Source organism: Cherax quadricarinatus, chromosome 6 (genome assembly GCF_038502225.1).
Source record: "Cherax quadricarinatus isolate ZL_2023a chromosome 6, ASM3850222v1, whole genome shotgun sequence".
Taxonomy (NCBI): domain Eukaryota; kingdom Metazoa; phylum Arthropoda; class Malacostraca; order Decapoda; family Parastacidae; genus Cherax; species Cherax quadricarinatus.
Genome location: NC_091297.1, coordinates 21,194,556 through 21,216,689, shown reverse-complemented (window position 1 = coordinate 21,216,689; position 22,134 = coordinate 21,194,556). Strand labels below are relative to the sequence as shown.

Here is a 22,134-nt window from a genome sequence, read left to right as displayed (position 1 = left end):
GCAGTTTGGAGGGATATGTTGTGTATCTTTATATGTGTATGCTTCTAGACTGTTGTATTCTGAGCACCTCTGCAAAAACAGTGATAATGTGCGAGTGTGGTGAAAGTGTTGAATGATGATGAAAGTATTTTCTTTTTGGGGATTTTCTTTCTTTTTTGGGTCACCCTGCCTCGGTGGGAGACGGCCGACTTGTTGAAAAAAAAAAAAAAATATATATATATATATATATATATATATATATATATATATATATATATATATAATTTTTTTTTTTTTTTTTTTTTTTTTTTTTCTCAACAAGTCTGCCATCTCCCTCCGAGGCAGGGTGACCCAAAAAAGAAAGAAAATCCCCTAAAAGAAAATACTTTCATCATCATTCAACACTTTCACCACACTCGCACATTATCACTGTTTTTGCAGAGGCACTCAGAATACAACAGTTTAGAAGCATACACATATAAAGATATACAACATATCCCTCCAAACTGCCAATATCCCAAACCCCTCCTTTAAAGTGCAGGCATTGTACTTCCCATTTCCAGGACTCAAGTCCGATTATATGAAAATAACCGGTTTCCCTGAATCCCTTCACTAAATATTACCCTGCTCACACTCCAACAGATTGTCAGGTCCCAAGTACCATTCGTCTCCATTCACTCCTATCTAACACACTCACGCACGCTTGCTGGAAGTCCAAGCCCCTTGCCCACAAAACCTCCTTTACCCCCTCTCTCCAACCCTTTCGAGGATGACCCCTACCCCGCCTTCCTTCCCCTATAGATTTATATACTTTCCATGTCATTCTACTTTGATCCATTCTCTCTAAATGACCAAACCACCTCAACAACCCCTCTTCTGCCCTCTGACTAATACTGTCAGTGGAACGCCTTCCAACTGAACAAAAGAAACTAATGGAAAAATAAATAAATAAAGAAATGATTTAGGAAAAACAAGAAAAATGATTTTTGAGAATTTTACTTAAAATTTAAATATAAAAAAAAATGGCCTTCAGTTCTTGTAGTTGGGTAGGAGTAGGTATGGCCCTAGATAGTTCCTCTGATGTTATTTATGTAGGTTATCCTGGGCAGATGGTAATCCGATGTTCTGGAATCTCCTACCACTTGGATGGAGCACGAGTAGAATAGGTAAGGGCCGGTAGTTGTAGAATAATGTTAATAAGTATTATTAACACTCGTCTTGCCCCTTTATCTGGCATCTATCCTGGAAGACCACGCCAGGAACAGAGCTGACAAATAAGAGAAAATAAAACTGGTTACCCATAGTCATGATAATATAACATTTAAGAAAGAAAAAGAATGATAAATGCCAAAATCATTACTGGTAACCAGCAAACACTAGAAAAGAACAAACAGTAATACTCCTGGTAGATCACCCTACCTGATTAGGAGAAGAGTGGAGGCGAAGTGACTCTCCAAACTTCAATCCACACCAGGTAAGGTCAATATTACCAGGAGTAGAAACTTTAACAACTCGGACACCAGGAACTAGTTTTGCCCCAGCCCGCCAGAGAGGGGGGGGTATGTGCGCGCGCAACGTAGCTCGCTAATGGTTCCTGGTTGCCCGAACAACCTTAACCCCACTTACACCTACTTTTCCCTCACAATACCCCCTTCCAAAACTTATGGACGGAGTCAATAAGTCAACGAACAGAGGGAAAAGCACTAAATACAACCTCGGCTCAGCCAATCTGAAAAGTGGTTTTCAGAGCCAGAAATATAAACGACTTTAAACTTATAGGGCTGAATAGCCAGAGCCCATCTCAAGAGTCTGCTATTTGACCCTTTAAAGTTTTCCAAGTACATCAGTGGCTTGTGATCTGTTTCAAGCACAAAGGGTTTACCGTATAGGTAGTATTTAAATCTACTTATACCCCATACTAAAGCATAACATTCTTTCTCCACAGTGGAATATCTTTCTTCTCTGGGCAGAAGCTTCTTACTGGCGAAAGATACTGGGAAAGGTGTCTCCTCATAATATTGAAGTAGTACAGCCCCGAGTCCAGAATGGGAGGCATCTGTTCGGAGACAAAATATTTTATTAATATCTGGTAATTTTAGGACAGGGGGGTTTGAAAATATACTCTTAATTTCTTCGAAGCTTTGGTTAGCTTCCTCAGAACAACTAAGAGGTTCCTTGACACCCTTTTTCAAATAGTCTGTAAGAACTGAAGTTAAGCTACTTAGATTTGGTACGAAATTTCTATAGAAGTTTACAGATCCAAGGAAACTTCTTAATAACTTTTTGGTAGCAGGGAACGTACTTTCTAAAACAGCTTTGGTCTTATTAGGAAGTGGTGAAAAGTTGTTATCAGAGATAATGAACCCAAGGTATTGTACCTTATGATAGCCAAGAAAGCACTTTTGTGGTTTAACTGTAAGGCCATGAGTTCTTAGTCTTTTCAAGACAAGCGATAGTGTATTTAGATGGTCTTCCCAGACATTTGTCATGATATAAATATTATCAAAATACACCGATACATTCTTTAGATCAGAAAGAACTATTCTCATAAGCCTAATATACGTGGCACACGCGGTAACCAAGCCGAAAGGCATTGTGCGGTATTGCATTAGACCTCTATGAGTAGGGAAAGCAGTGTATGGTTTCGAGTCTGGGTGTAATGGCACTTGATGGTATGCTTGTGAGATGTCTAATTCCGAGAAGAATTTGCAGTCATGGAATTTATACAAGTCATGATCAATTACTGGCATGGGTTCTGCATCCCATTTAGTTATAGTATTCAAATAACGAAAATCTTGTGCCAGTCGGTAAGAATTATCGGGTTTCTTAACCATAACAACTGGTGAACAGAAAGCTGATTTCGAAGGTTCTATGATGTTTAAGTTAAATAGTTTGTCAACCTCATTATCAAAAGTTTTCCGTAAGTGAACGGGAACAGGGTAGATTTTCCGCTTTACTGGTTCATGATCCGACAATTCAATCTTGTGTACAATAGTGGTGGTAAGTCCTGGTACCTCTGTGAATACGTCAGAAAATGAATTTACTAAGGCACTTACTTGAGACTTTTGTTTATTTGACAAGTCGTTGTTAATGTTGACATTTGACTTCTTTGGTGAGGGATCATGCGTTAAGATATCCAGTAGTTCCTTCGATTCTGTAAAAGACTCGTCATCTATAATACAAACTCTACATTCGTACGAATCACCACTTGTATCCAAGCTGAAAGAAGAAGTATCTTCGTCAAAGGCATTTACGCAAAGATTAACTTCTCTTCTATGGTACCGTTTCAAAATATTGACGTGATACATTCTCTCTCTACCCTTGACATCCAAGATATAATCTACCTTATTGCAGACCTTCACTACTTTATACGGTCCGCGCCAGGTAATTAGCAATTTGTTGGATTTGTCAGGTAGGAGAACTAAAACTTCATCACCAACATTAAACGTACGCTTGGAGCTTTTATGGTCAAAATAGGTCTTGTACGTTTCCATAGACATCTCTAGGTTTTTACTGACCAAATCGGCGGTTTCTTCCAACCTTTCCCTTAGATCTAAAAGAAACTGATAGCTGTTTTGAACCTCAGGTTTGATATCTTTGGACCAAAGTTCATTCAAAATAGATAGTGGACCACGAGCTTGTCTCCCATAAAGCAATTCAAAAGGGGAATAACCAAGGGAATCACTTGGAATCTCGCGCATTGCGAAAAGAGCACATGGTAAAAATCTATGCCAGTCCGTTGGTTTAAGAATACATAGTTTTTTTAGTATTGACTTTAGGATGGCATGTTGTCGCTCCACTCTTCCGTTACACATCGGATGGTAAGGTGTAGTGAAAAGAGGTTTAACACCCACAAGTTGATAAACGTGTTCCATTAATTCAGAAGTGAATTGAGCCCCTTTATCCGACAGAATTTCACGAGGTATACCTACACGTGAAAAAATAGAAAATAAGGCTTCTGCAACTTCTATGGACGTAATGGATTTTAAGGGTACCGCCTCTGGGAAGCTGGACGCGTAGTCAATCATAGTTAAAATATATTTATGACCTCCTGATGAGCGAGGTGTGATAGGACCAACTATATCTACTGCAACCCTTGCAAAAGGGACTGAGAAAATTGGCATCTTTACCATAGGAACTCTCCTAGTTCTACCCTTCTGCGTGGAAAGTTGACATACGTGACATGATCTGCAGTACTTATAGATGTCGGAGGACATGCTAGGCCAGAAATATAGGTCCTTGATTTTATTATAGGTCTTCCTATGTGAAAAATGGCCAGAGACTGGCAAGTCATGAGAAATCTTTAAAATAGTTTCACGGCAATCCTGCGGAATGACTAACAGGCTTCGACCAACGTCATTGGGCTTGTCCGCAGACACTATAGTCTTGTACAAAAGATCGTGTTTGAACTCAAACTTGTAAGAAAATTTCTTTCTCTGGGTCACCTTGCCATTTAAAGCTAACTTCCGAGATTCCTCTAAGGAAGGACAAGTCTTTTGAAGACCCTCTAAATCTATATGAGACAGCTCGATTGGCTTTCCTTTGGAAAGAACTAATGGGTGGATAGGTTTTACCTTAGACTGAGCTCTGGTAAGGACGTTAATCGAGTCTAGTTGTTGTATAGATTGTGCCACACGTAGTTTTCCACTGGCGTCTGCGTTGTCCAGTTCAAGTGACTGACTTACTAAAGGTGTTACCGGAGTTTTGTAACCATCAGCTCGCTGATTTATGTTACCCAACTGAATCTCATCTGGAACTATCTGTGAAGAAACAGAGATATTAGGTTCCAACCCTTCCTTGGAAACTCCAAATTCCAAACAGTCCTTCTCAGATGGGAAAGTAGCCCCTTGTATGTTCCCAACCAAAACAGAACATGAGGTTATCGGGGCAACTACGGCATCTACCCATCCTGAGAACCATTTGCACCTAACAAAACATCTGACTGTTGGAAAAGAATCGCTTCTTCCTAAATAGTCAGTTAATTTAGTGGACTTATAACGTGAAGAATCTAGGTTAGGGAAAAGCTTACTCGAGATAACAATACAGGAACATCCTGTGTCTCTAAGAATGGTTGACACATTCATACCATTGACTGTACCTTCACTAAAAGGTGCGTTTATGTTTGATTCAGTGAAACATTTACCGACATTTTCACCTTTTTTTCTAGGACAGTCGGGCCTTCTATGACCCCACTCATTACAGTTGAAACACTTTACTGTGAAGGCCGTGGAATTCTTAGGTACGGAGGGTTTGGATCCCTCAGATTGCTTAGGCACAACAGGCTTATATCTGCTACGCTCTTTAGGGTAGTTATTATGAGCGCACGCATATATATCAGCAGCTTGTGCCATTTCAGCAGCCGTATGAACGTTTCGTTCTTTAATGAATATTCGTAAGTCAGAGTTTACAGAAGAAAGGAATTGATCTCTTACCATCAGGTCTCGTAAAGATTCGAAATCGTGGTCAACCTCAGCACTATCAATCCACGAATCAAATAATCTGAAAAGTGTTGTTAAGAATTGCATGTAATTTTGATGAGGAGTTATTTTAATGTGTCTAAACTCCGACCTGTAATGATGAGTAGTTTTTTTGAAAGCCTGGAGTATAGCTTTCTTCAGCAGGCTATAACTAGAAATAACATCAGAGGGTAGAGTGGAATAGACGTTTAATGCTGAACCTGACAGTAGTAAGCCGAGCCTAGTAGCCCAAGAATCTACTGGCCAGTCACAGAGAGTAGCAGTACTCTCGAATCTAGTAATATATGCCGCTATGTCATCTTGTTCTGACAAAGGTGGTATTTGTGGCATCCTAATTTTAGGTTCTTGGGAAGGGTATTCTAAAACCCCTTCATCTATTTTCTGCTTAGATAGTTCTATCTTCTTGGCTTCTAATTCCAACCTTGATTGTTCTAACTCAATTTCCTTCATTTTGAAGGCTACCTCTCTTGCCTGAACTCTGTCTTCTCTAGCTATCCTTTCCTGTTCGATTTTATCCTCCCGAGCTAGTCTTTCCTGTTCCTTTTTCTCTTCTCGAGCTAGTCTTTCCTGTTCCTTTTTCTCTTCAATAGCCATTTTAGCAGTAATGTAACTATCAAGGCTTTGTCCAGTAAATCCCATTTCCTTTCCAGCTTTCAACCAGAAATCTAAAGAATCCATCTTGTAAAAAGAAATATTAAGCACCCAACTTCAACTGACAATTAAAATTAACAGTAACGTCTGTTACAAAAGAGGGACACAGTCCGCACACTTTAAACTTCCCAAAGTAGAAAATGAAGTAAATATTTCTCCCTGGAAGAATACACTTGTGGGCTCAACAGCCTTCACTAAGCAAAATACACACGGTTCACACAGGAGGGGTTATTATCAAAGTTCCCCAGGTCCAACAAATAGGTAAACTTCTAAACCGAACCTTAGAACCAAACAACGGTAAGTCAACCAGACTACCAGTAATGACTTGACACCTCAACTAACTCACCCTTTTCTATCTTAAATGTTATACTCACAACCAGTTGAACCATCAGGACGATGTTGCTTCAAGAGTCGGATCCTGGCAAGGTCGCCATTGTCAGTGGAACGCCTTCCAACTGAACAAAAGAAACTAATGGAAAAATAAATAAATAAAGAAATGATTTAGGAAAAACAAGAAAAATGATTTTTGAGAATTTTACTTAAAATTTAAATATAAAAAAAAATGGCCTTCAGTTCTTGTAGTTGGGTAGGAGTAGGTATGGCCCTAGATAGTTCCTCTGATGTTATTTATGTAGGTTATCCTGGGCAGATGGTAATCCGATGTTCTGGAATCTCCTACCACTTGGATGGAGCACGAGTAGAATAGGTAAGGGCCGGTAGTTGTAGAATAATGTTAATAAGTATTATTAACACTCGTCTTGCCCCTTTATCTGGCGTCTATCCTGGAAGACCACGCCAGGAACAGAGCTGACAAATAAGAGAAAATAAAACTGGTTACCCATAGTCATGATAATATAACATTTAAGAAAGAAAAAGAATGATAAATGCCAAAATCATTACTGGTAACCAGCAAACACTAGAAAAGAACAAACAGTAATACTCCTGGTAGATCACCCTACCTGATTAGGAGAAGAGTGGAGGCGAAGTGACTCTCCAAACTTCAATCCACACCAGGTAAGGTCAATATTACCAGGAGTAGAAACTTTAACAACTTGGACACCAGGAACTAGTTTTGCCCCAGCCCGCCAGAGAGGGGGGGGTATGTGCGCGCGCAACGTAGCTCGCTAATGGTTCCTGGTTGCCCGAACAACCTTAACCCCACTTACACCTACTTTTCCCTCACAAATACTTTTATTAACTCCACACCTTTTCCTAATTTCCACACTCCGAATTTTCTGCATAATATTTACACCACACAATGCCCTTAAACAGGACATCTCCACTGCCTCCAACCGTCTCCTCGCTGCTGCATTTACCACCCAAGCTTCACACCCATATAAGAGTGTTGGTACTACTATACTTTCATACATTCCCTTCTTTGCCTCCATAGATAACGTTTTTTGAGTCCACATATACCTCAACCCACCACTCACCTTTTTTCCCTCATCAATTCTATGATTAACCTCATCCTTCATAAATCCATCCGCCGACACATCAACTCCCAAGTATCTGAAAACATTCTCTTCTTCCATACTCCTCCTCCCCAATTTGATATCCAATTTTTCTTTATCTAAATCATTTGACACCCTCATCACCTTACTCTTTTCTATGTTCACTTTCAACTTTCTACCTTTACACACATTCCCAAACTCATCCACTAACCTTTGCAATTTTTCTTTAGTATCTCCCATAAGCACAGTATCATCAGCAAAAAGTAACTGTGTCAAATCCCATTTTGAATTTGATTCCCCAAAATTTAATCCCACCCCTCTCCCGAACACCCTAGCATTTACTTCCTTTACAACCCCATCTATAAATATATTAAACAACCATGGTGACATTACACATCCCTGTCTAAGACCTAATTTTACCGGGAAGTATTCTCCCTCTCTTCTACACACCCTAACCTGAGCCTCACTATCCTTGTTTGGAGGGTTATGTTATGTATCTTTATACGTATATGCTTCTAAACTCTGCAAAAGCAGTGATAATGTGTGAGTGTAGTGAAAGTGTTGAATGATGATGAAAGTATTTTCTTTTCGGGGATTTTCTTTCTTTTTTGGGTCACCCTGCCTCGGTGGGAGACGGCCGACTTGTTGAAAAAAAATATATATATATATATATATATATATATATATATATATATATATATATATATATATATATATATATATATATATATATATATATATATATATATATATACATATACATATATACATACATACATACATATACAGTGGACCCCCACTTAACGATCACCTCCCAATGCGACCAATTATGTAAGTGTATTTATGTAAGTGCGTTTGTACATATATGTTTGGGGGTCTGAAATGGACTAATCTACTTCACAATATTCCTTATGGGAACAAATTCGGTCAGTACTGGCACCTGAACATACTTCTGGAATGAAAAAATATCGTTAACCGGGGGTCCACTGTATACATATATACATACATACATACATACATATACATGCATTCATTAATAGATTTGTTTGTGCATGAACACTGGAAGAAAATAATGCATGTAGGTAATTTCTTTTTTATGGAATAAATTTAATAAAAAGCTGTAAAAAGAGTTTGTATCTATTTAAAAATAATATTGAAAGATATGCACGAATAGTTAATGGAAAATGAGAGATTAACGCGTAAATTGTCCAAACATAGAGCTACGTTTTCACCTCCAGCACTGAATATTTTGAAAAAAAAAAATTAAATTAAAGAGGGCAATTTTCTGTGTTATAAGACCAAAAAAAAAAAAAAAAAAAAAAAAAAGTTTTAGGACCAGTACTTACCGAGATATAAGACTGCGAAGTTGGTGCTGGATTTTCACCTGACAGCAACATCAAGTCCTGCCGCTTGCAGATGTGTTGCCGATCTACCTTTTTTCCTCTTATTTTATTTTAATTTATATAATTTTTATGTTCTGATAATTACAATTTATAATAGTTCTTGTGATTTCATAGCCATTCTTTGTTGTGACACTAATATTAGGTACTGAAATAGTACTCAGTCACAATCACACCGACAGGTGAACATTTTTACCTGCCTTGGTCATTTACTATTGTCAAGAAATATATACAAAGTATTTATAGGTTTTAGCAATGTTTGAGACATGCTGGAGTATATATGAAACTTCTTGAAGCATGGTGTGTATGACAAGTGTCACTAAACTGCGTGATAGGGTAAGCAATGAAGTGACACGATGATAGTGCACTGCTGCAGGGAACCCTGGCTTTATTTGTTTTCACTGTTACACACAAACATGTATGTCTGTCTGTCTCTCTATCTGTCTCTTTGTGTCTGTCTAGCTCTGCTTATCTGTCTTTCTATCTGCCTGTGTGTCTTTGTCTGCCTGTGTATGTCTGTCTTTCTGTCTGCCTGTGTGTCTCGGTCTTTCTGTCTTCCTGTATGTGTGTCTTTCCATCTGCTTGTGTCTCAGTCTTAGAGAGTTGCTCATAAACCAACAGGTATTACACACAATGCAGTAGTCACGTCTGATTCCTGATGAAGTGAAAATAAGTATTATTTGCCACTGAGTTGCCAGTCATGCTTATTATGTCTTATATCTACAAACACTGTGTAGCACTTTGCCTGGAATTTTTGGGTTATCCTAGGTAATTTACAATATGCATAATAACTGTACTTGTGTGTACATGTGAGAGATAGAGATGGATAGACAGAGATATAGACAGAGAGACAGCCAGTGGTATCAATAATGAAAGGATGTTGCATAAATGTTACACATGGGTTATTATTGAGGTTTTTGATATTTACTCAACCACTTGTGATCACGCCACGCTATTTGCTCTAGCTGGCGCTCAATTGAACTGGTGCTCCCGCAAGGTACAGTGGACCCTCGTTTTCATAAATTATCTGTTCCAGAGAGTGTGACTAATGGAAAATTGACGATTTGCAAAACCATTTTCCCATAACAAATAATGTAAATCCAATTTATCCGTTCCAGACACCCAGAAGTATTAACAAAAAAAAATTTTTTTTACCTTGACCCTTTCAGGGTTTTGGCCATACTAGTACGGCTTACGCACCAGGGTTTTTGACATACTAGTACGCCTAAATTCTAGCTCCCTCAAATCTAATGAGAGAAAGCTGGTAGGCCTACATATGAAAGAATGGGTCTATGTGGTCAGTGTGCACAGTATAAAAAAATCCTGCAACACACAGTGCGTAATGAGAAAAAAAAACTTTGACCGTGTTTTTGGATTAAAATAGCGACTTTGTACTGTATTTTCGTATGGTATTTATTGCTGTATTCTAGTTTTCCTGGTCCCATTTTATAGAATGGAAGACATATTACAGAAATTGAGATGATTTTGACTGGTTTTACAATGAAAAGTACCTTGAAATTGAGCTCAAAGTAGCAGAAATGTTCAATTTTTACCAAAGTTCAAAAGTAAACAAATCATGCTATGCGTCCAATACACGTCAACTGGTGAGTCTAATATTCTTTCACAAGTGCGCTGATATTATTTATACCATTTCTACACTAATGCAGTAGTCTACATAACAGTAAATCTTCTATTTTTTTGTGAGAATAAAAATTCAAAGTGGAAAGCAAAAGAATGTAAGAGGGGCGTGGAGACGTGACTAATGAACAGAGGAAATGTTATTTTAGTGCCAGGAATGTCTTTCTTGTTTATTCTGGACCCTATTCGGAAATTGGCATCTTTTGAAATTTGTGTGAAATTGGCAAAATTGCTAAATTCTGACCATTGTATTGGATAGTTGAAATCGGTAAATGGGTGGTTTCTTGTAATCATTCGATAGAAAAAATGGAGCTCTAGCAAAATAGTTATGATTGTTGTTGACTAGTACAGTGGAATTGGCTGAAAATAGGGCTCAAAGTGGGCAAAATTGCTGATGCGTAAACATCGTTGAGACCACTAACTTTGTGAGAGCATAATTCTGTAAGTTTTCAATCAAATTTCATACTTTTGGTGTCATTATGATCGGGAAAAGATTCTCTTTTTTTTTTTTCTTTTTTGAAATTTAGGTGACCTTGAGAGGGCGACCCTGAGAGGGCCTGTCGACCCTGGAAGGGTTAAAGATAGGTTTACATGCACAAAAGAATGAACATTCAACATGACACCTTTATTGAAGGCTGTTGTTGGTGGATGGAAGACAGGGAGGAGGGGAGAGGGAAGAGGTTATTCTTTGGAAGGGGAATCCCCCTCCATAAGGGCTAGGTACCGAGTCCTTATCCGGGGTCACTTCCCTTCTTAGTTTTTTAGTGCCACAAATCTTTCCATCCTACTCCACATTGCACAAATCTCCATTACTACCACCCTTTACCACAATCACAACCACTATCATCCTCTACCACCATCACTACCACCCTCTACCACCACCCTCTACCACCACCCTCTACCCCCACCCTCTACCACCATCAAAACTACTACCACCGTCACATCCACTACCACCCTCTACTACCATCGCTACCACTACCACTCGTATTTTTCTACACTCTTTTTCTTTAATTCTATCATGTTTGTCACCTTTCAGCCCCTGGTGGCTTATTTAGCAGTTGCAAGCACTAAAACAAATGTAATATTACAATATGTATCGCATGAATGCGTGGGATCGTGCTCACTTGCTGATAAACAATGGGACACTGACTGTGGACGGGTCAGGGCCGCTCATACACGTCTGGGACGAACGACTATTTGCGAGTCAAATGACGATTTGCGAGTCAATATTTTGATGAAAAAACTTTATGATTTTCAAAAATTACAACTTCCGATGCTTACGAAAAACGAGGGTCCACTGTACTAAGTGGTCCCAGATTTTTTTTAATACTGTGCACACCGAATGTTAAGTCTCATTCTATACTAACCAGGCATCTCAGGCCAATCATGCCAAATTTGGAGGCAGGAAAAATAAATCGTAGATCAACGTTTGGAGTGCTAGCAGTACAAACATAGATCTATGTTTAGACAGTTTAAGGGTTAAAGTGAGGAATTATTGAGATTTGAAAGTGCTAGTTTGAAGGTGATGTTGAGCACTATCCTCTGCTGGTTCTTATATACATGTATTTATTATTGTGGATGCAAGTGCAGGACGAGACTGAGGTTGGTTACGCACCTTTGGACTTTCCTGTTTAGTGTTTTTTTTTATATAGGCCGTCAACATTGAGCAGTATTCCAAATGAGGGAGCATGGGCAATTTGAAAAGTGTCACCATTGGCATTATTTCCCTTGTTTTGAAAGTTTTCATTTCCACTCCATCATTCTCCCAGCTCTCATGACCTTCTTTGTCTTACAATGCTCTTTAAAAGAAAGATCAGCTGAAATAATTATTCCCAAGTATTTCATGTGTTCCTTTTGTTCTCTCTGATAATCCTCTTGAGTTTTATATACAGTGTTCCATATGAATTCTTAATTTTCTCCACACCTAAATAGCTGGAACTTATCACCATTGAATGTCATGTTCTTCACTGCCTACTGGAAAACACTGCTTATATCTTCCTGTAATTTTTCAGTGTCTTCTATCAAAGTGACTTTCATGCTTATTTTAGTGTCACTGTAAATGATACAAAACTGTGATGCATATTTTTATCTGTCTGCTAAGAGGATAAGAAACAGCAGAGGTGACAAGACAGTGCCTTGGAGAACTGAACTTTTTACTTTACTGATGCTGGATTTTACTGTGTTTACTACTGCTTTTTGTGTTGTATTAGGAACTCAAAAATCCATCTGCCTACCTTCCCTGTAATGCCTGTGGCCCTAATTTTGTGTGCAATCACCCCATGATCGCATTAGTCAAATGCCTTTGCAAAATGTGTATATCACATCTGCATTTTGGTCACCTTCCAACACCTCTGTAATTCTGTCATAGTTGTTCAGCAGCTGTGACAGGCATGATCATCCTGCTGTAAGACCATGCTGGTTCGAATTATGCTGATAGTGCTGTTCCATGCAATTTGTAATCTGACATCTCATCACTCTTTCAAAGTTTTTTATGATGTGGAAAGTTAGGGCTACTGGTTTGTAATTTTTAGCTTGTGCTCTACTACCTCCCTTATGCAAAGAAGCTGTGTCTACTGAACAGTTTTATTATACATATGTTGTACTTTGTATTGAACCAAAATCCTGTATTTTCAAAAAGATCACAGATATTTTAGCAAGAACAAAGGTAGAAATATAGGTTAACCAAAAAAAAAATTGTCATAAGTACTTGATTGTTCTGAATTTAATACAAAATAATTACCTGTTGGAATACCGGTAAGGAGGATGAGTGTAATTTTATGACTTGGGAGAATAATGAAATATTGTGTTGTTATCACGTTAGATATGGCAAGAAAGAACTTGGTAAGAATTGGGTATGGATATACTATACTCTTGAATAAGATGGGAAGTCCTTAACTGACTCGTTAAGGTATTGTATCATTAGCCAAAGGCATAGCTGAGGACAAAGTAATGACTGTCTTTCTAATTAACTACTAGATGCAGTAATGCTTAACCTGACTAACACTTTTCACACAAGTGTGATTACTGATATGTCACACTTTAGCTTCCTTGAAAGGTTCAGTATTTCTCATCTTTATTTTATTCTGCTTTTATTGTAGTTGTGTAGGTAGAAAAGATTACACTAACAATTTTTTTGTAACTCTTGACGTTTTTATTTAATTTTAATGTGCTTATAGGTTGACTTTCTATTCAAGCTTGAATTACCACTGATGTGCTGAAGAAAATTCATATACAGTACAGTGGAACCTTGGTTTTCGTAGGATTTCAACAGCTTTTCATCAAAATTTTGTCCCAGTTTTTGTACATCTGCTCAGTTTTTGTAGAGTTGACAATGGTCCGCCATACCAGACGCGTCCGCCTGCCCACGCCCCCACAAAGCATCCCACGCTTTCTGACTCAGTCTGGCTTTGTTTCTCATTGAATGAGTATTACCCCTCATTTTGTGGAGAAATATCACCCTAACAAAGCTGTTGCAAGCCATGTCTGCAACATGTTCAATGACAATGCCTTGTCCCATTTTAGGCAAATCTTAGAGATGCCAGAAACAGACCTCTCTGGAAAGATTTTTTGTGTGACAGGGGTCCAGTGACTCTCAAGTTGGTCCTAGTGCCAGTAGAAGACAAAGAAGGGAAGTTACCCTGGATAGGGCCTTGATACCTGAAGTCCTTATGGAGGGGAATTACCTTCCAAACAATAACCTCTCTTCCTCCCTATCCCCTCCTCGCCATCTTCCATACGCCAACAAGAGTCTTCAGTAAAGGTAAAAGTGATGTTAAATGTTCATTTATCCATTTCATTAGTGCTTTATATTTATTTCTCATTGTTTTCTGTATGTAAAACTATAGTTATTCTCTATAAAATGTATTTTTTTGTTAATATTTTTGGGTGTCTGAAATGGATTAATTGGATTTACATTACTGTATTTCCTTTGGTAAATATTGCTTCAGTTTTCATACAATTCAGTTTTTGTCAGACTTTCTGGAATGAATTAATCACGAAAACTGAGGTTTCACTGTATCTGTATTTTTGGAACTTACATGTGTTTATTATTGATGAGGCTAACAGCTCAGCTGTTGTCATTTAAACCATATTTGTTATTTAATTACTGGTAGTTAAAATATTTCTTTATATCAAGTGCTCTCAAGGATGAAGCTATGAAAATGTCAGTGATTTGACAATTTGTTGCTAAGACTGTAATTCATAGTCATGTTACAACATGAGGCATTCTTGAAATTTCAGGAAATTTTAACTCCAAAATTCTCTCTCCAATATAAAAATAATATTTATAACATGCATGTTTGTGTACAGTGTTTCCTGTCTTAATAATGATATCCACTCATGAATATTTAAGTGTTTTTTTTTTATATCGGGGTTTGCTTAGAATAATGAAAATGTGTCGTAGGTTGTAATGGAAAAATTCTTATGCATATTTCCTCTTTTTTTGTCCTCCCATTTATCACAATTACAGCAGATGATTTTCTAAAAGGTAAGGTTGTTTCCTCTAGATGGTTTTGGTTTTATACTTGTATACACACTCAGCCTCTTTATAACTATCTGCTCATGGAGGCTAACATTTATGCATCAAGATTTAATGACTTATCATATATTACTGGCTATGAGTTGAACCAGGCTGTAAGATAAGCAGTATACTTCACTTGTAATAAGATATTTACATAACCAAAGGTGTAATTTGGGGAAGGGGGTTGTACTTTGTCTATACAGATTGGGAGTAAATCAGGGTTTTTTCTGCATCAGCACTCAACACATTCAGTGTTTCAATGTACTCTTGTTTATCACTCCAGGAGCCACAGGTCTCAAGGGATGAGAGTAAATAAGCTGTCTCCTGCATCAGCAGTTAAAGCATGCACTTTTTTAACCCGTAAACGGTCCAAACTTATATATACGTTCACTACCGTACTGCCCCAACTTTTTTGAGAGAAAAAAACATTGTTGTTTTTTAATAGGAAAAAGAGCATATGGTACCCAGGCATCCCCAATTATTTTAATATGGTGCACAGTGAGTGCTCACACCCTTTCTCACATGTCTAGGCGACTCAGGCTTATCATGGCGATGTTAAATGTAGGACACATAAAACGTATATATACGTTTGGGGCACTAGCGGTAAAAACGTATATATGTATATGTTTGGACCGTTTACGGGTTAATAACCTTTGCATCACCAGAATTAAAATGTCAGGAAACTGGAGATAATGTTTATACATGTACAAATTTTTTGTAATCACTTTGCAAGTCACAAATTTTGGTCATATATATACAAGAGAGGGACTCCACCAGTGGCAGTGTCACTTTACCATGCCAGCAATTGAACTTCATAATTTACAGCATAAATTCAACCTTCCCAATAGTAATCAACACTACAGTGCCACATACATATTTAGATATGGACTTGGCAGTAACTTGCCATGGAATCGCTAAAGATACATCACTGAATGTTGTTGGGTTGAAGGGTTGTGACAGTCCAGCAGCTGTTACAAACTTTCAACCTAACAGTCACATTATCTTGCACTGATGTAGCCTCAGTACTTTTTTTTGATATGTTGATCATTTTTCATATTTATTTTATTCATACATACGATAGAATAAGTTTGTAGGTGCATTTAGCGAAAACCTCGTCTTATGGCCGATAATATATGGTAATTTTGTTAAACTTTAAATTTAAATGTACATTATTTGAGCTTTGCTAATATAAATGAAATAAAGAAAATTTGTCTGCAAGATGAAGTTTGTAAAGTCTTAGAAGAAAATCATTATGGTATTTACAGTAATCTCTTAATGATTTAGGACTTGCATTCATCAGATGCACATTATATTACATTATACCTGCACAGTTGTATCATCATATTCAGTGCTTAACTCTGCTTCCACTAAATTGTTAATAAACCTTCTTGAAGATTTAAGATTTAAAGCTTTATTATGGAAAATTTTCAAAATATGCATTTTTTCAAAACTTTTCCAATAGATTTCTTAGCTCATTATTGATAATTGACAAAAGTAAATATTTCTTAATGGATTCATTGAATTGTAATCATTTGATGAGCATTTGTATGATAAACTTGAAGTGCTTCCATTGTACAATTTCTCTGTTGTTGTGTAAACCCTTTAAAAATTATCCAGTGTTGAAACAGATTCCAGTACATCGATACTGTTCAGAAAGTTTTGAATTATGGCAAGAATCCATTATGAAATAAACATGTATAGGGAATTATGGTAGCAAAATATGGACAGTGACCACAAACTTGCAGGTTTTGTGAGAATAGTTATAAAAAATTAAAGAAAATGCCCTCTGTTTTCTGGCACAGTGTTTATAATAGACATAGCATATTTCTAGTCTTCTGCATAGAGGTAAATTTGTTTTCTTTCCACAGTATATCAGTTCACTTTGTGAGCACAGTTTTCATCTTAAGATATTGCACATGTTTCTTATTTAAATGTATGAATGCATACCACTGTAAAAATGAAAATCCCCTGGGACTTTTCATAGACCTACGAAAAGCATTTGATACAGTTGACCACGACCTATTGCACCTAAAATTTTAACATGGGGTCAGAGGACACACTCATTTACTTAAAATCTTATCTTAGCAATAGAAACCAGTATGTATACATAAATGGCATTACCTCCACTACACAACCTGTTCTTGTTGGAGCCCCACGGGGTATTGTCCTTGACCCACTTCTCTTTCTTATTGACATCAGTGACCTCCCAAATGTATCTAAACTCCTTAAACCCATTTTATTTGCAGATGACACTACTTATGTCTTCTCTCACCCAAACCCAACTATTCTAGCACATACTTAAATGACAAACTACTAAAAATATCTACTTGGATGACTACCAACAAACTTGCTCTCAGTATAGACAAAACCTACTTCATGCTATTTGGAAACAGAGCTTCAAATGTACAGCTAAATATATTGATAAATGGTTCACACATTGCAAGACACACACAGGGCAAATTTCTAGGTCTCCACTTTGGCTGCAATCTCAAGCTCTCAGACCCACATACAGCAAATATCCAAGAAAGTCTCCAAAACAGTAGGCATCCTTTCAGAAATATGGTACTATGTACCCCTAACGACTCTTCTTGCTCTTTACCAGTCTCTCGTTTACCCTAACCTCACACATGGTATTTGTGCATGGGGCTCAACCACAGCAGATCACCTTAAACCTTTAATAGCCCAACAAAAAGCTGCATTCCAATTGATTACCAACTCCTGCACTAGACAGCACACTCCACTGCTTTTTAAGACCCTTAACTTGTTTAGTATACAAAACATCCACACTTATTATTGTGTCTACTACACACACAGAACATTATACTCAAATATTAACCCTCCTCTCCAACTCCTCCTTGATAATTACAATACAACACACAGGCATAACACAAGGAACAAATTACTCTTCGATATTCCTTGTGTCCATCTCTCCCTATGCAAAAATGGTATGCACATAAAGGGCCCGAAGATCTGGAATTCATTGCCAGAACACACTGGTGCCTGCAAATCAGTTTAAGACCCTACTTAGAAATCACCTCATCACCCAAAATTAACCAGACAAACACTACTTACTACCTACCAGTTACTCAAAAAACTCCTATATAAATTTTGACTGCTCAACTATTTAATCATTACTTCAAACTTATAATTGTTTCAACTTCATTGTTTTAAATTGCACTAAATTGTAATACTGTATTTTTTTCTTCTTTACCGAACTTATTAAAGTAGGCCTGAAGTAGCTAATTATTCAATTTTCTTGTATTCACTGTAACTTGCCTAATGACCATTTGAACAATTACAGCACTGTTATTGCCTTATTAATCTCAAGTTAGTCATAAGTTCACCCAAAATGCTCTGCATATAAAAAGGCTTTTGGCATGTTCACCAAATTGTTATACTCCTTTGTACAAACTTTTTTTTTTTTAACACATCAGCTATTTCCCACCAAGGCAGGGTGACCCAAAAGAAAGAAAAACCCAGAAAGAAACAAAGAACTTTCATTATCAGCCAATACTTTCACCATCACTCATACATAATCAGTATCTTTGCAAAGGCACTCAAATACGACAGCTTAGACATCCCTCCAAACTGCCAACATCCCAAACCCCTCCTCCAAAATGCAGGCATTGTATTTCCTATTTCCAGGACTCAAACCCAGCTAACTGGTTTCCCTGAATCACTTCACAAAATATTACCCTGCTCAAGCCCAGCTAACTGGTTTCCCTGAATCACTTCACAAAATATTACCCTGCTCACACTCCAACAGCTCGTCAGGTCCCAAAAACCATTCGTCTCCATTCACTCCTATCTAACACGCTCACGCACGCTTGCTGGAAATCCAAGACCCTCGCCCACAAAACATATATCATGCTAAAATAAAAATTGTTATTGTTAACCTTAAAAAAGAAATACTTGAAATTTACCTAGGCAAGTGTTGTGAACTTTTATAAAAAAAAAAATGACACTGGAATGTCCCACAGTGTTTACATGCAAACAAAATGTTTTATTTTGAAAATGGTCATTATTGTTACAAAACTATTCTTGCCTTTTGAAACGCCCTTGGTTATGCAGAGCATTTTGGTCACACTAAAACTACAACTGAAAACCACTGAACATTATGTATATATTAGCTAAAGTTATTCAAATGCTAAGTTTAATATAATTAAGTTCTCTGATGATAAGGATATTTAGTGTAATGATTATTTTAAGTATAAAATATTTATATAGCAAAACTTTTCATACAGCACAGGATACATTCCTGAAAATCGGCACTTTGTGGAAAGTAGTAGAAGTGAAGTGAAGAACATCTGGGGAAACTAAGGTTATGTTCTAAACACATCCAAATTTCTCAAACACATTTTATTTTTAATTAAGTAGAACCTCCATATCCACTGATTCGGCATCCACAGTTTCAGTTATGAATGGTTTACTGTGACCCAAAAATACCTCTTAATTTTGCATAATAATTCAAATTCAAATTCAAAGTTTATTCTCTATAAAGATTACAATGTTGAATTTACAGAATTTGGTTGTTGTGTGGTTTATATGTAGTTAAATAATGATTACAGAGTGTACCACTAGAACGCCTAGCATGGCTAGGCATTTCGGGCAGACTTAGTTTAATTCTTTATTTTAAAATATTACAAATTATGAGGTAAGTTGGTATTATGGCTAAGTGACTAAATACTAGTTTGTGAGTTTAGCAATGTGAATGCTTTTGTTTTGGCACAGTACATAGTGTCAGTATTGGAGTATCATAGGATTCATTATTTTAAGATTGAGATTAATATTTCTGTTTATGGTCAAATGGGTGAGTGAGTGTAAGTGTGAACCACCAGGTGGTATTCGTGTAGTTAGTTGATGGGGTTTATCAGGGAGATAAGATGTTTTCTAATGGTAGTTTTGAAGGTGATGAATGTGTCTGCAGTACTAGAGTTCTCAGGTAGGGTGTTCCAGATTTTAGGGCCTTTGACATACATTGAATTTTTGTAAAGGTTTAGTCGGAGATGGGGAATGTCATAGAGATGTTTGTGTCTGGTGTTATGCCTGTGGGTTCTGTCACAACTATCAAGAAAGCGTTTTAGGTCAAGGTTGATATTGGAGTTTAAGGTCCTGTAGATGTAGATTGCACAGTAGTAAGTGTGGATGTACTGAACAGGGAGTAAGTTTAGATCTATGAAGAGTGGGGGGGTGTGTTGCCAGGGATGGGACTTAGTGATTATTCTTACTGCAGCTTTTTGTTGGGTTATTATTGGCTTTAGGTGTGTTGCTGCAGTTGATCCCCAAGCACAAATAGCATAGGTGAGGTATGGATAAATAAGTGAGTGGTATAGTGTGAGAAGGGCATTTTGCGGCACGTAGTATCGTATCTTGGAGAGGATCCCAACTGTTTTGGATACTTTTTTGGTTATGGGTTGGATATGGGTGCTGAAATTCAGGTTGTTGTCAAGGTATAGGCCTAGGAATTTGCCCTCATTATGTCTGGTAATTAGAGAGCAAATGAGAGAGTGGGTGAGCTGTTATCAACAAATTTTGTTGAAAATAATAAAAAGTTTTGGAGTGAGATTAACAAGTTAAGGAAGCCTAGAGAACAAATGGATTTGTCAGTTAAAAATAGGAGAGGAGAGTTATTAAATGGAGAGTTAGAGGTATTGGGAAGATGGAGGGAATATTTTGAGGAATTGTTAAATGTTGATGAAGATAGGGAAGCTGTGATTTCGTGTATAGGGCAAGGAGGAATAACATCTTGTAGGAGTGAGGAAGAGCCAGTTGTGAGTGTGGGGGAAGTTCGTGAGGCAGTAGGTAAAATGAAAGGGGGTAAGGCAGCCGGGATTGATGGGATAAAGATAGAAATGTTAAAAGCAGGTGGGGATATAGTTTTGGAGTGGTTGGTGCAATTATTTAATAAATGTATGGAAGAGGGTAAGGTACCTAGGGATTGGCAGAGAGCATGCATAGTTCCTTTGTATAAAGGCAAAGGGGATAAAAGAGAGTGCAAAAATTATAGGGGGATAAGTCTGTTGAGTGTACCTGGTAAAGTGTATGGTAGAGTTATAATTGAAAGAATTAAGAGTAAGACGGAGAATAGGATAGCAGATGAACAAGGAGGCTTTAGGAAAGGTAGGGGGTGTGTGGACCAGGTGTTTACAGTGAAACATATAAGTGAACAGTATTTAGATAAGGCTAAAGAGGTCTTTGTGGCATTTATGGATTTGGAAAAGGCGTATGACAGGGTGGATAGGGGGGCAATGTGGCAGATGTTGCAAGTGTATGGTGTAGGAGGTAGGTTACTGAAAGCAGTGAAGAGTTTTTACGAGGATAGTGAGGCTCAAGTTAGAGTATGTAGAAAAGAGGAAAATTTTTTCCCAGTAAAAGTAGGCCTTAGACAAGGATGTGTGATGTCACCGTGGTTGTTTAATATATTTATAGATGGGGTTGTAAGAGAAGTAAATGCGAGGGTCTTGGCAAGAGGCGTGGAGTTAAAAGATAAAGAATCACACACAGGGTGGGAGTTGTCACAGCTGCTCTTTGCTGATGACACTGTGCTCTTGGGAGATTCTGAAGAGAAGCTGCAGAGATTGGTGGATGAATTTGGTAGGGTGTGCAAAAGAAGAAAATTAAAGGTGAATACAGGAAAGAGTAAGGTTATGAGGATAACAAAAAGATTAGGTGATGAAAGATTGAATATCAGATTGGAGGGAGAGAGTATGGAGGAGGTGAACGTATTCAGATATTTGGGAGTGGACGTGTCAGCGGATGGGTCTATGAAAGATGAGGTGAATCATAGAATTGATGAGGGAAAAAGAGTGAGTGGTGCACTTAGGAGTCTGTGGAGACAGAGAACTTTGTCCTTGGAGGCAAAGAGGGGAATGTATGAGAGTATAGTTTTACCAATGCTCTTATATGGGTGTGAAGCATGGGTGATGAATGTTGCAGCGAGGAGAAGGCTGGAGGCAGTGGAGATGTCATGTCTGAGGGCAATGTGTGGTGTGAATATAATGCAGAGAATTCGTAGTTTG

At 37.6% G+C, this 22,134-nt stretch overlaps 1 protein-coding gene across 6 annotated transcripts in view; it reads left to right on the top strand.

The window, feature by feature from the left end:
* The window catches only part of Ero1L (endoplasmic reticulum oxidoreductin-1-like protein), a 302,659-nt gene that overhangs the window by 155,142 nt on the left and 125,383 nt on the right, over nucleotides 1-22,134 (top strand). For 3 of the 6 annotated variants that reach the window (XM_070080927.1, XM_070080934.1, XM_070080910.1), the window contains one exon: nucleotides 15,065-15,082. The exons of the other annotated variants lie outside the window; for them this stretch is intronic. In XM_070080927.1, the coding sequence (XP_069937028.1) occupies nucleotides 15,065-15,082 (18 nt within the window). The remainder of the gene's footprint in view (nucleotides 1-15,064; nucleotides 15,083-22,134) is intronic. 6 annotated transcript variants of the gene reach the window in all.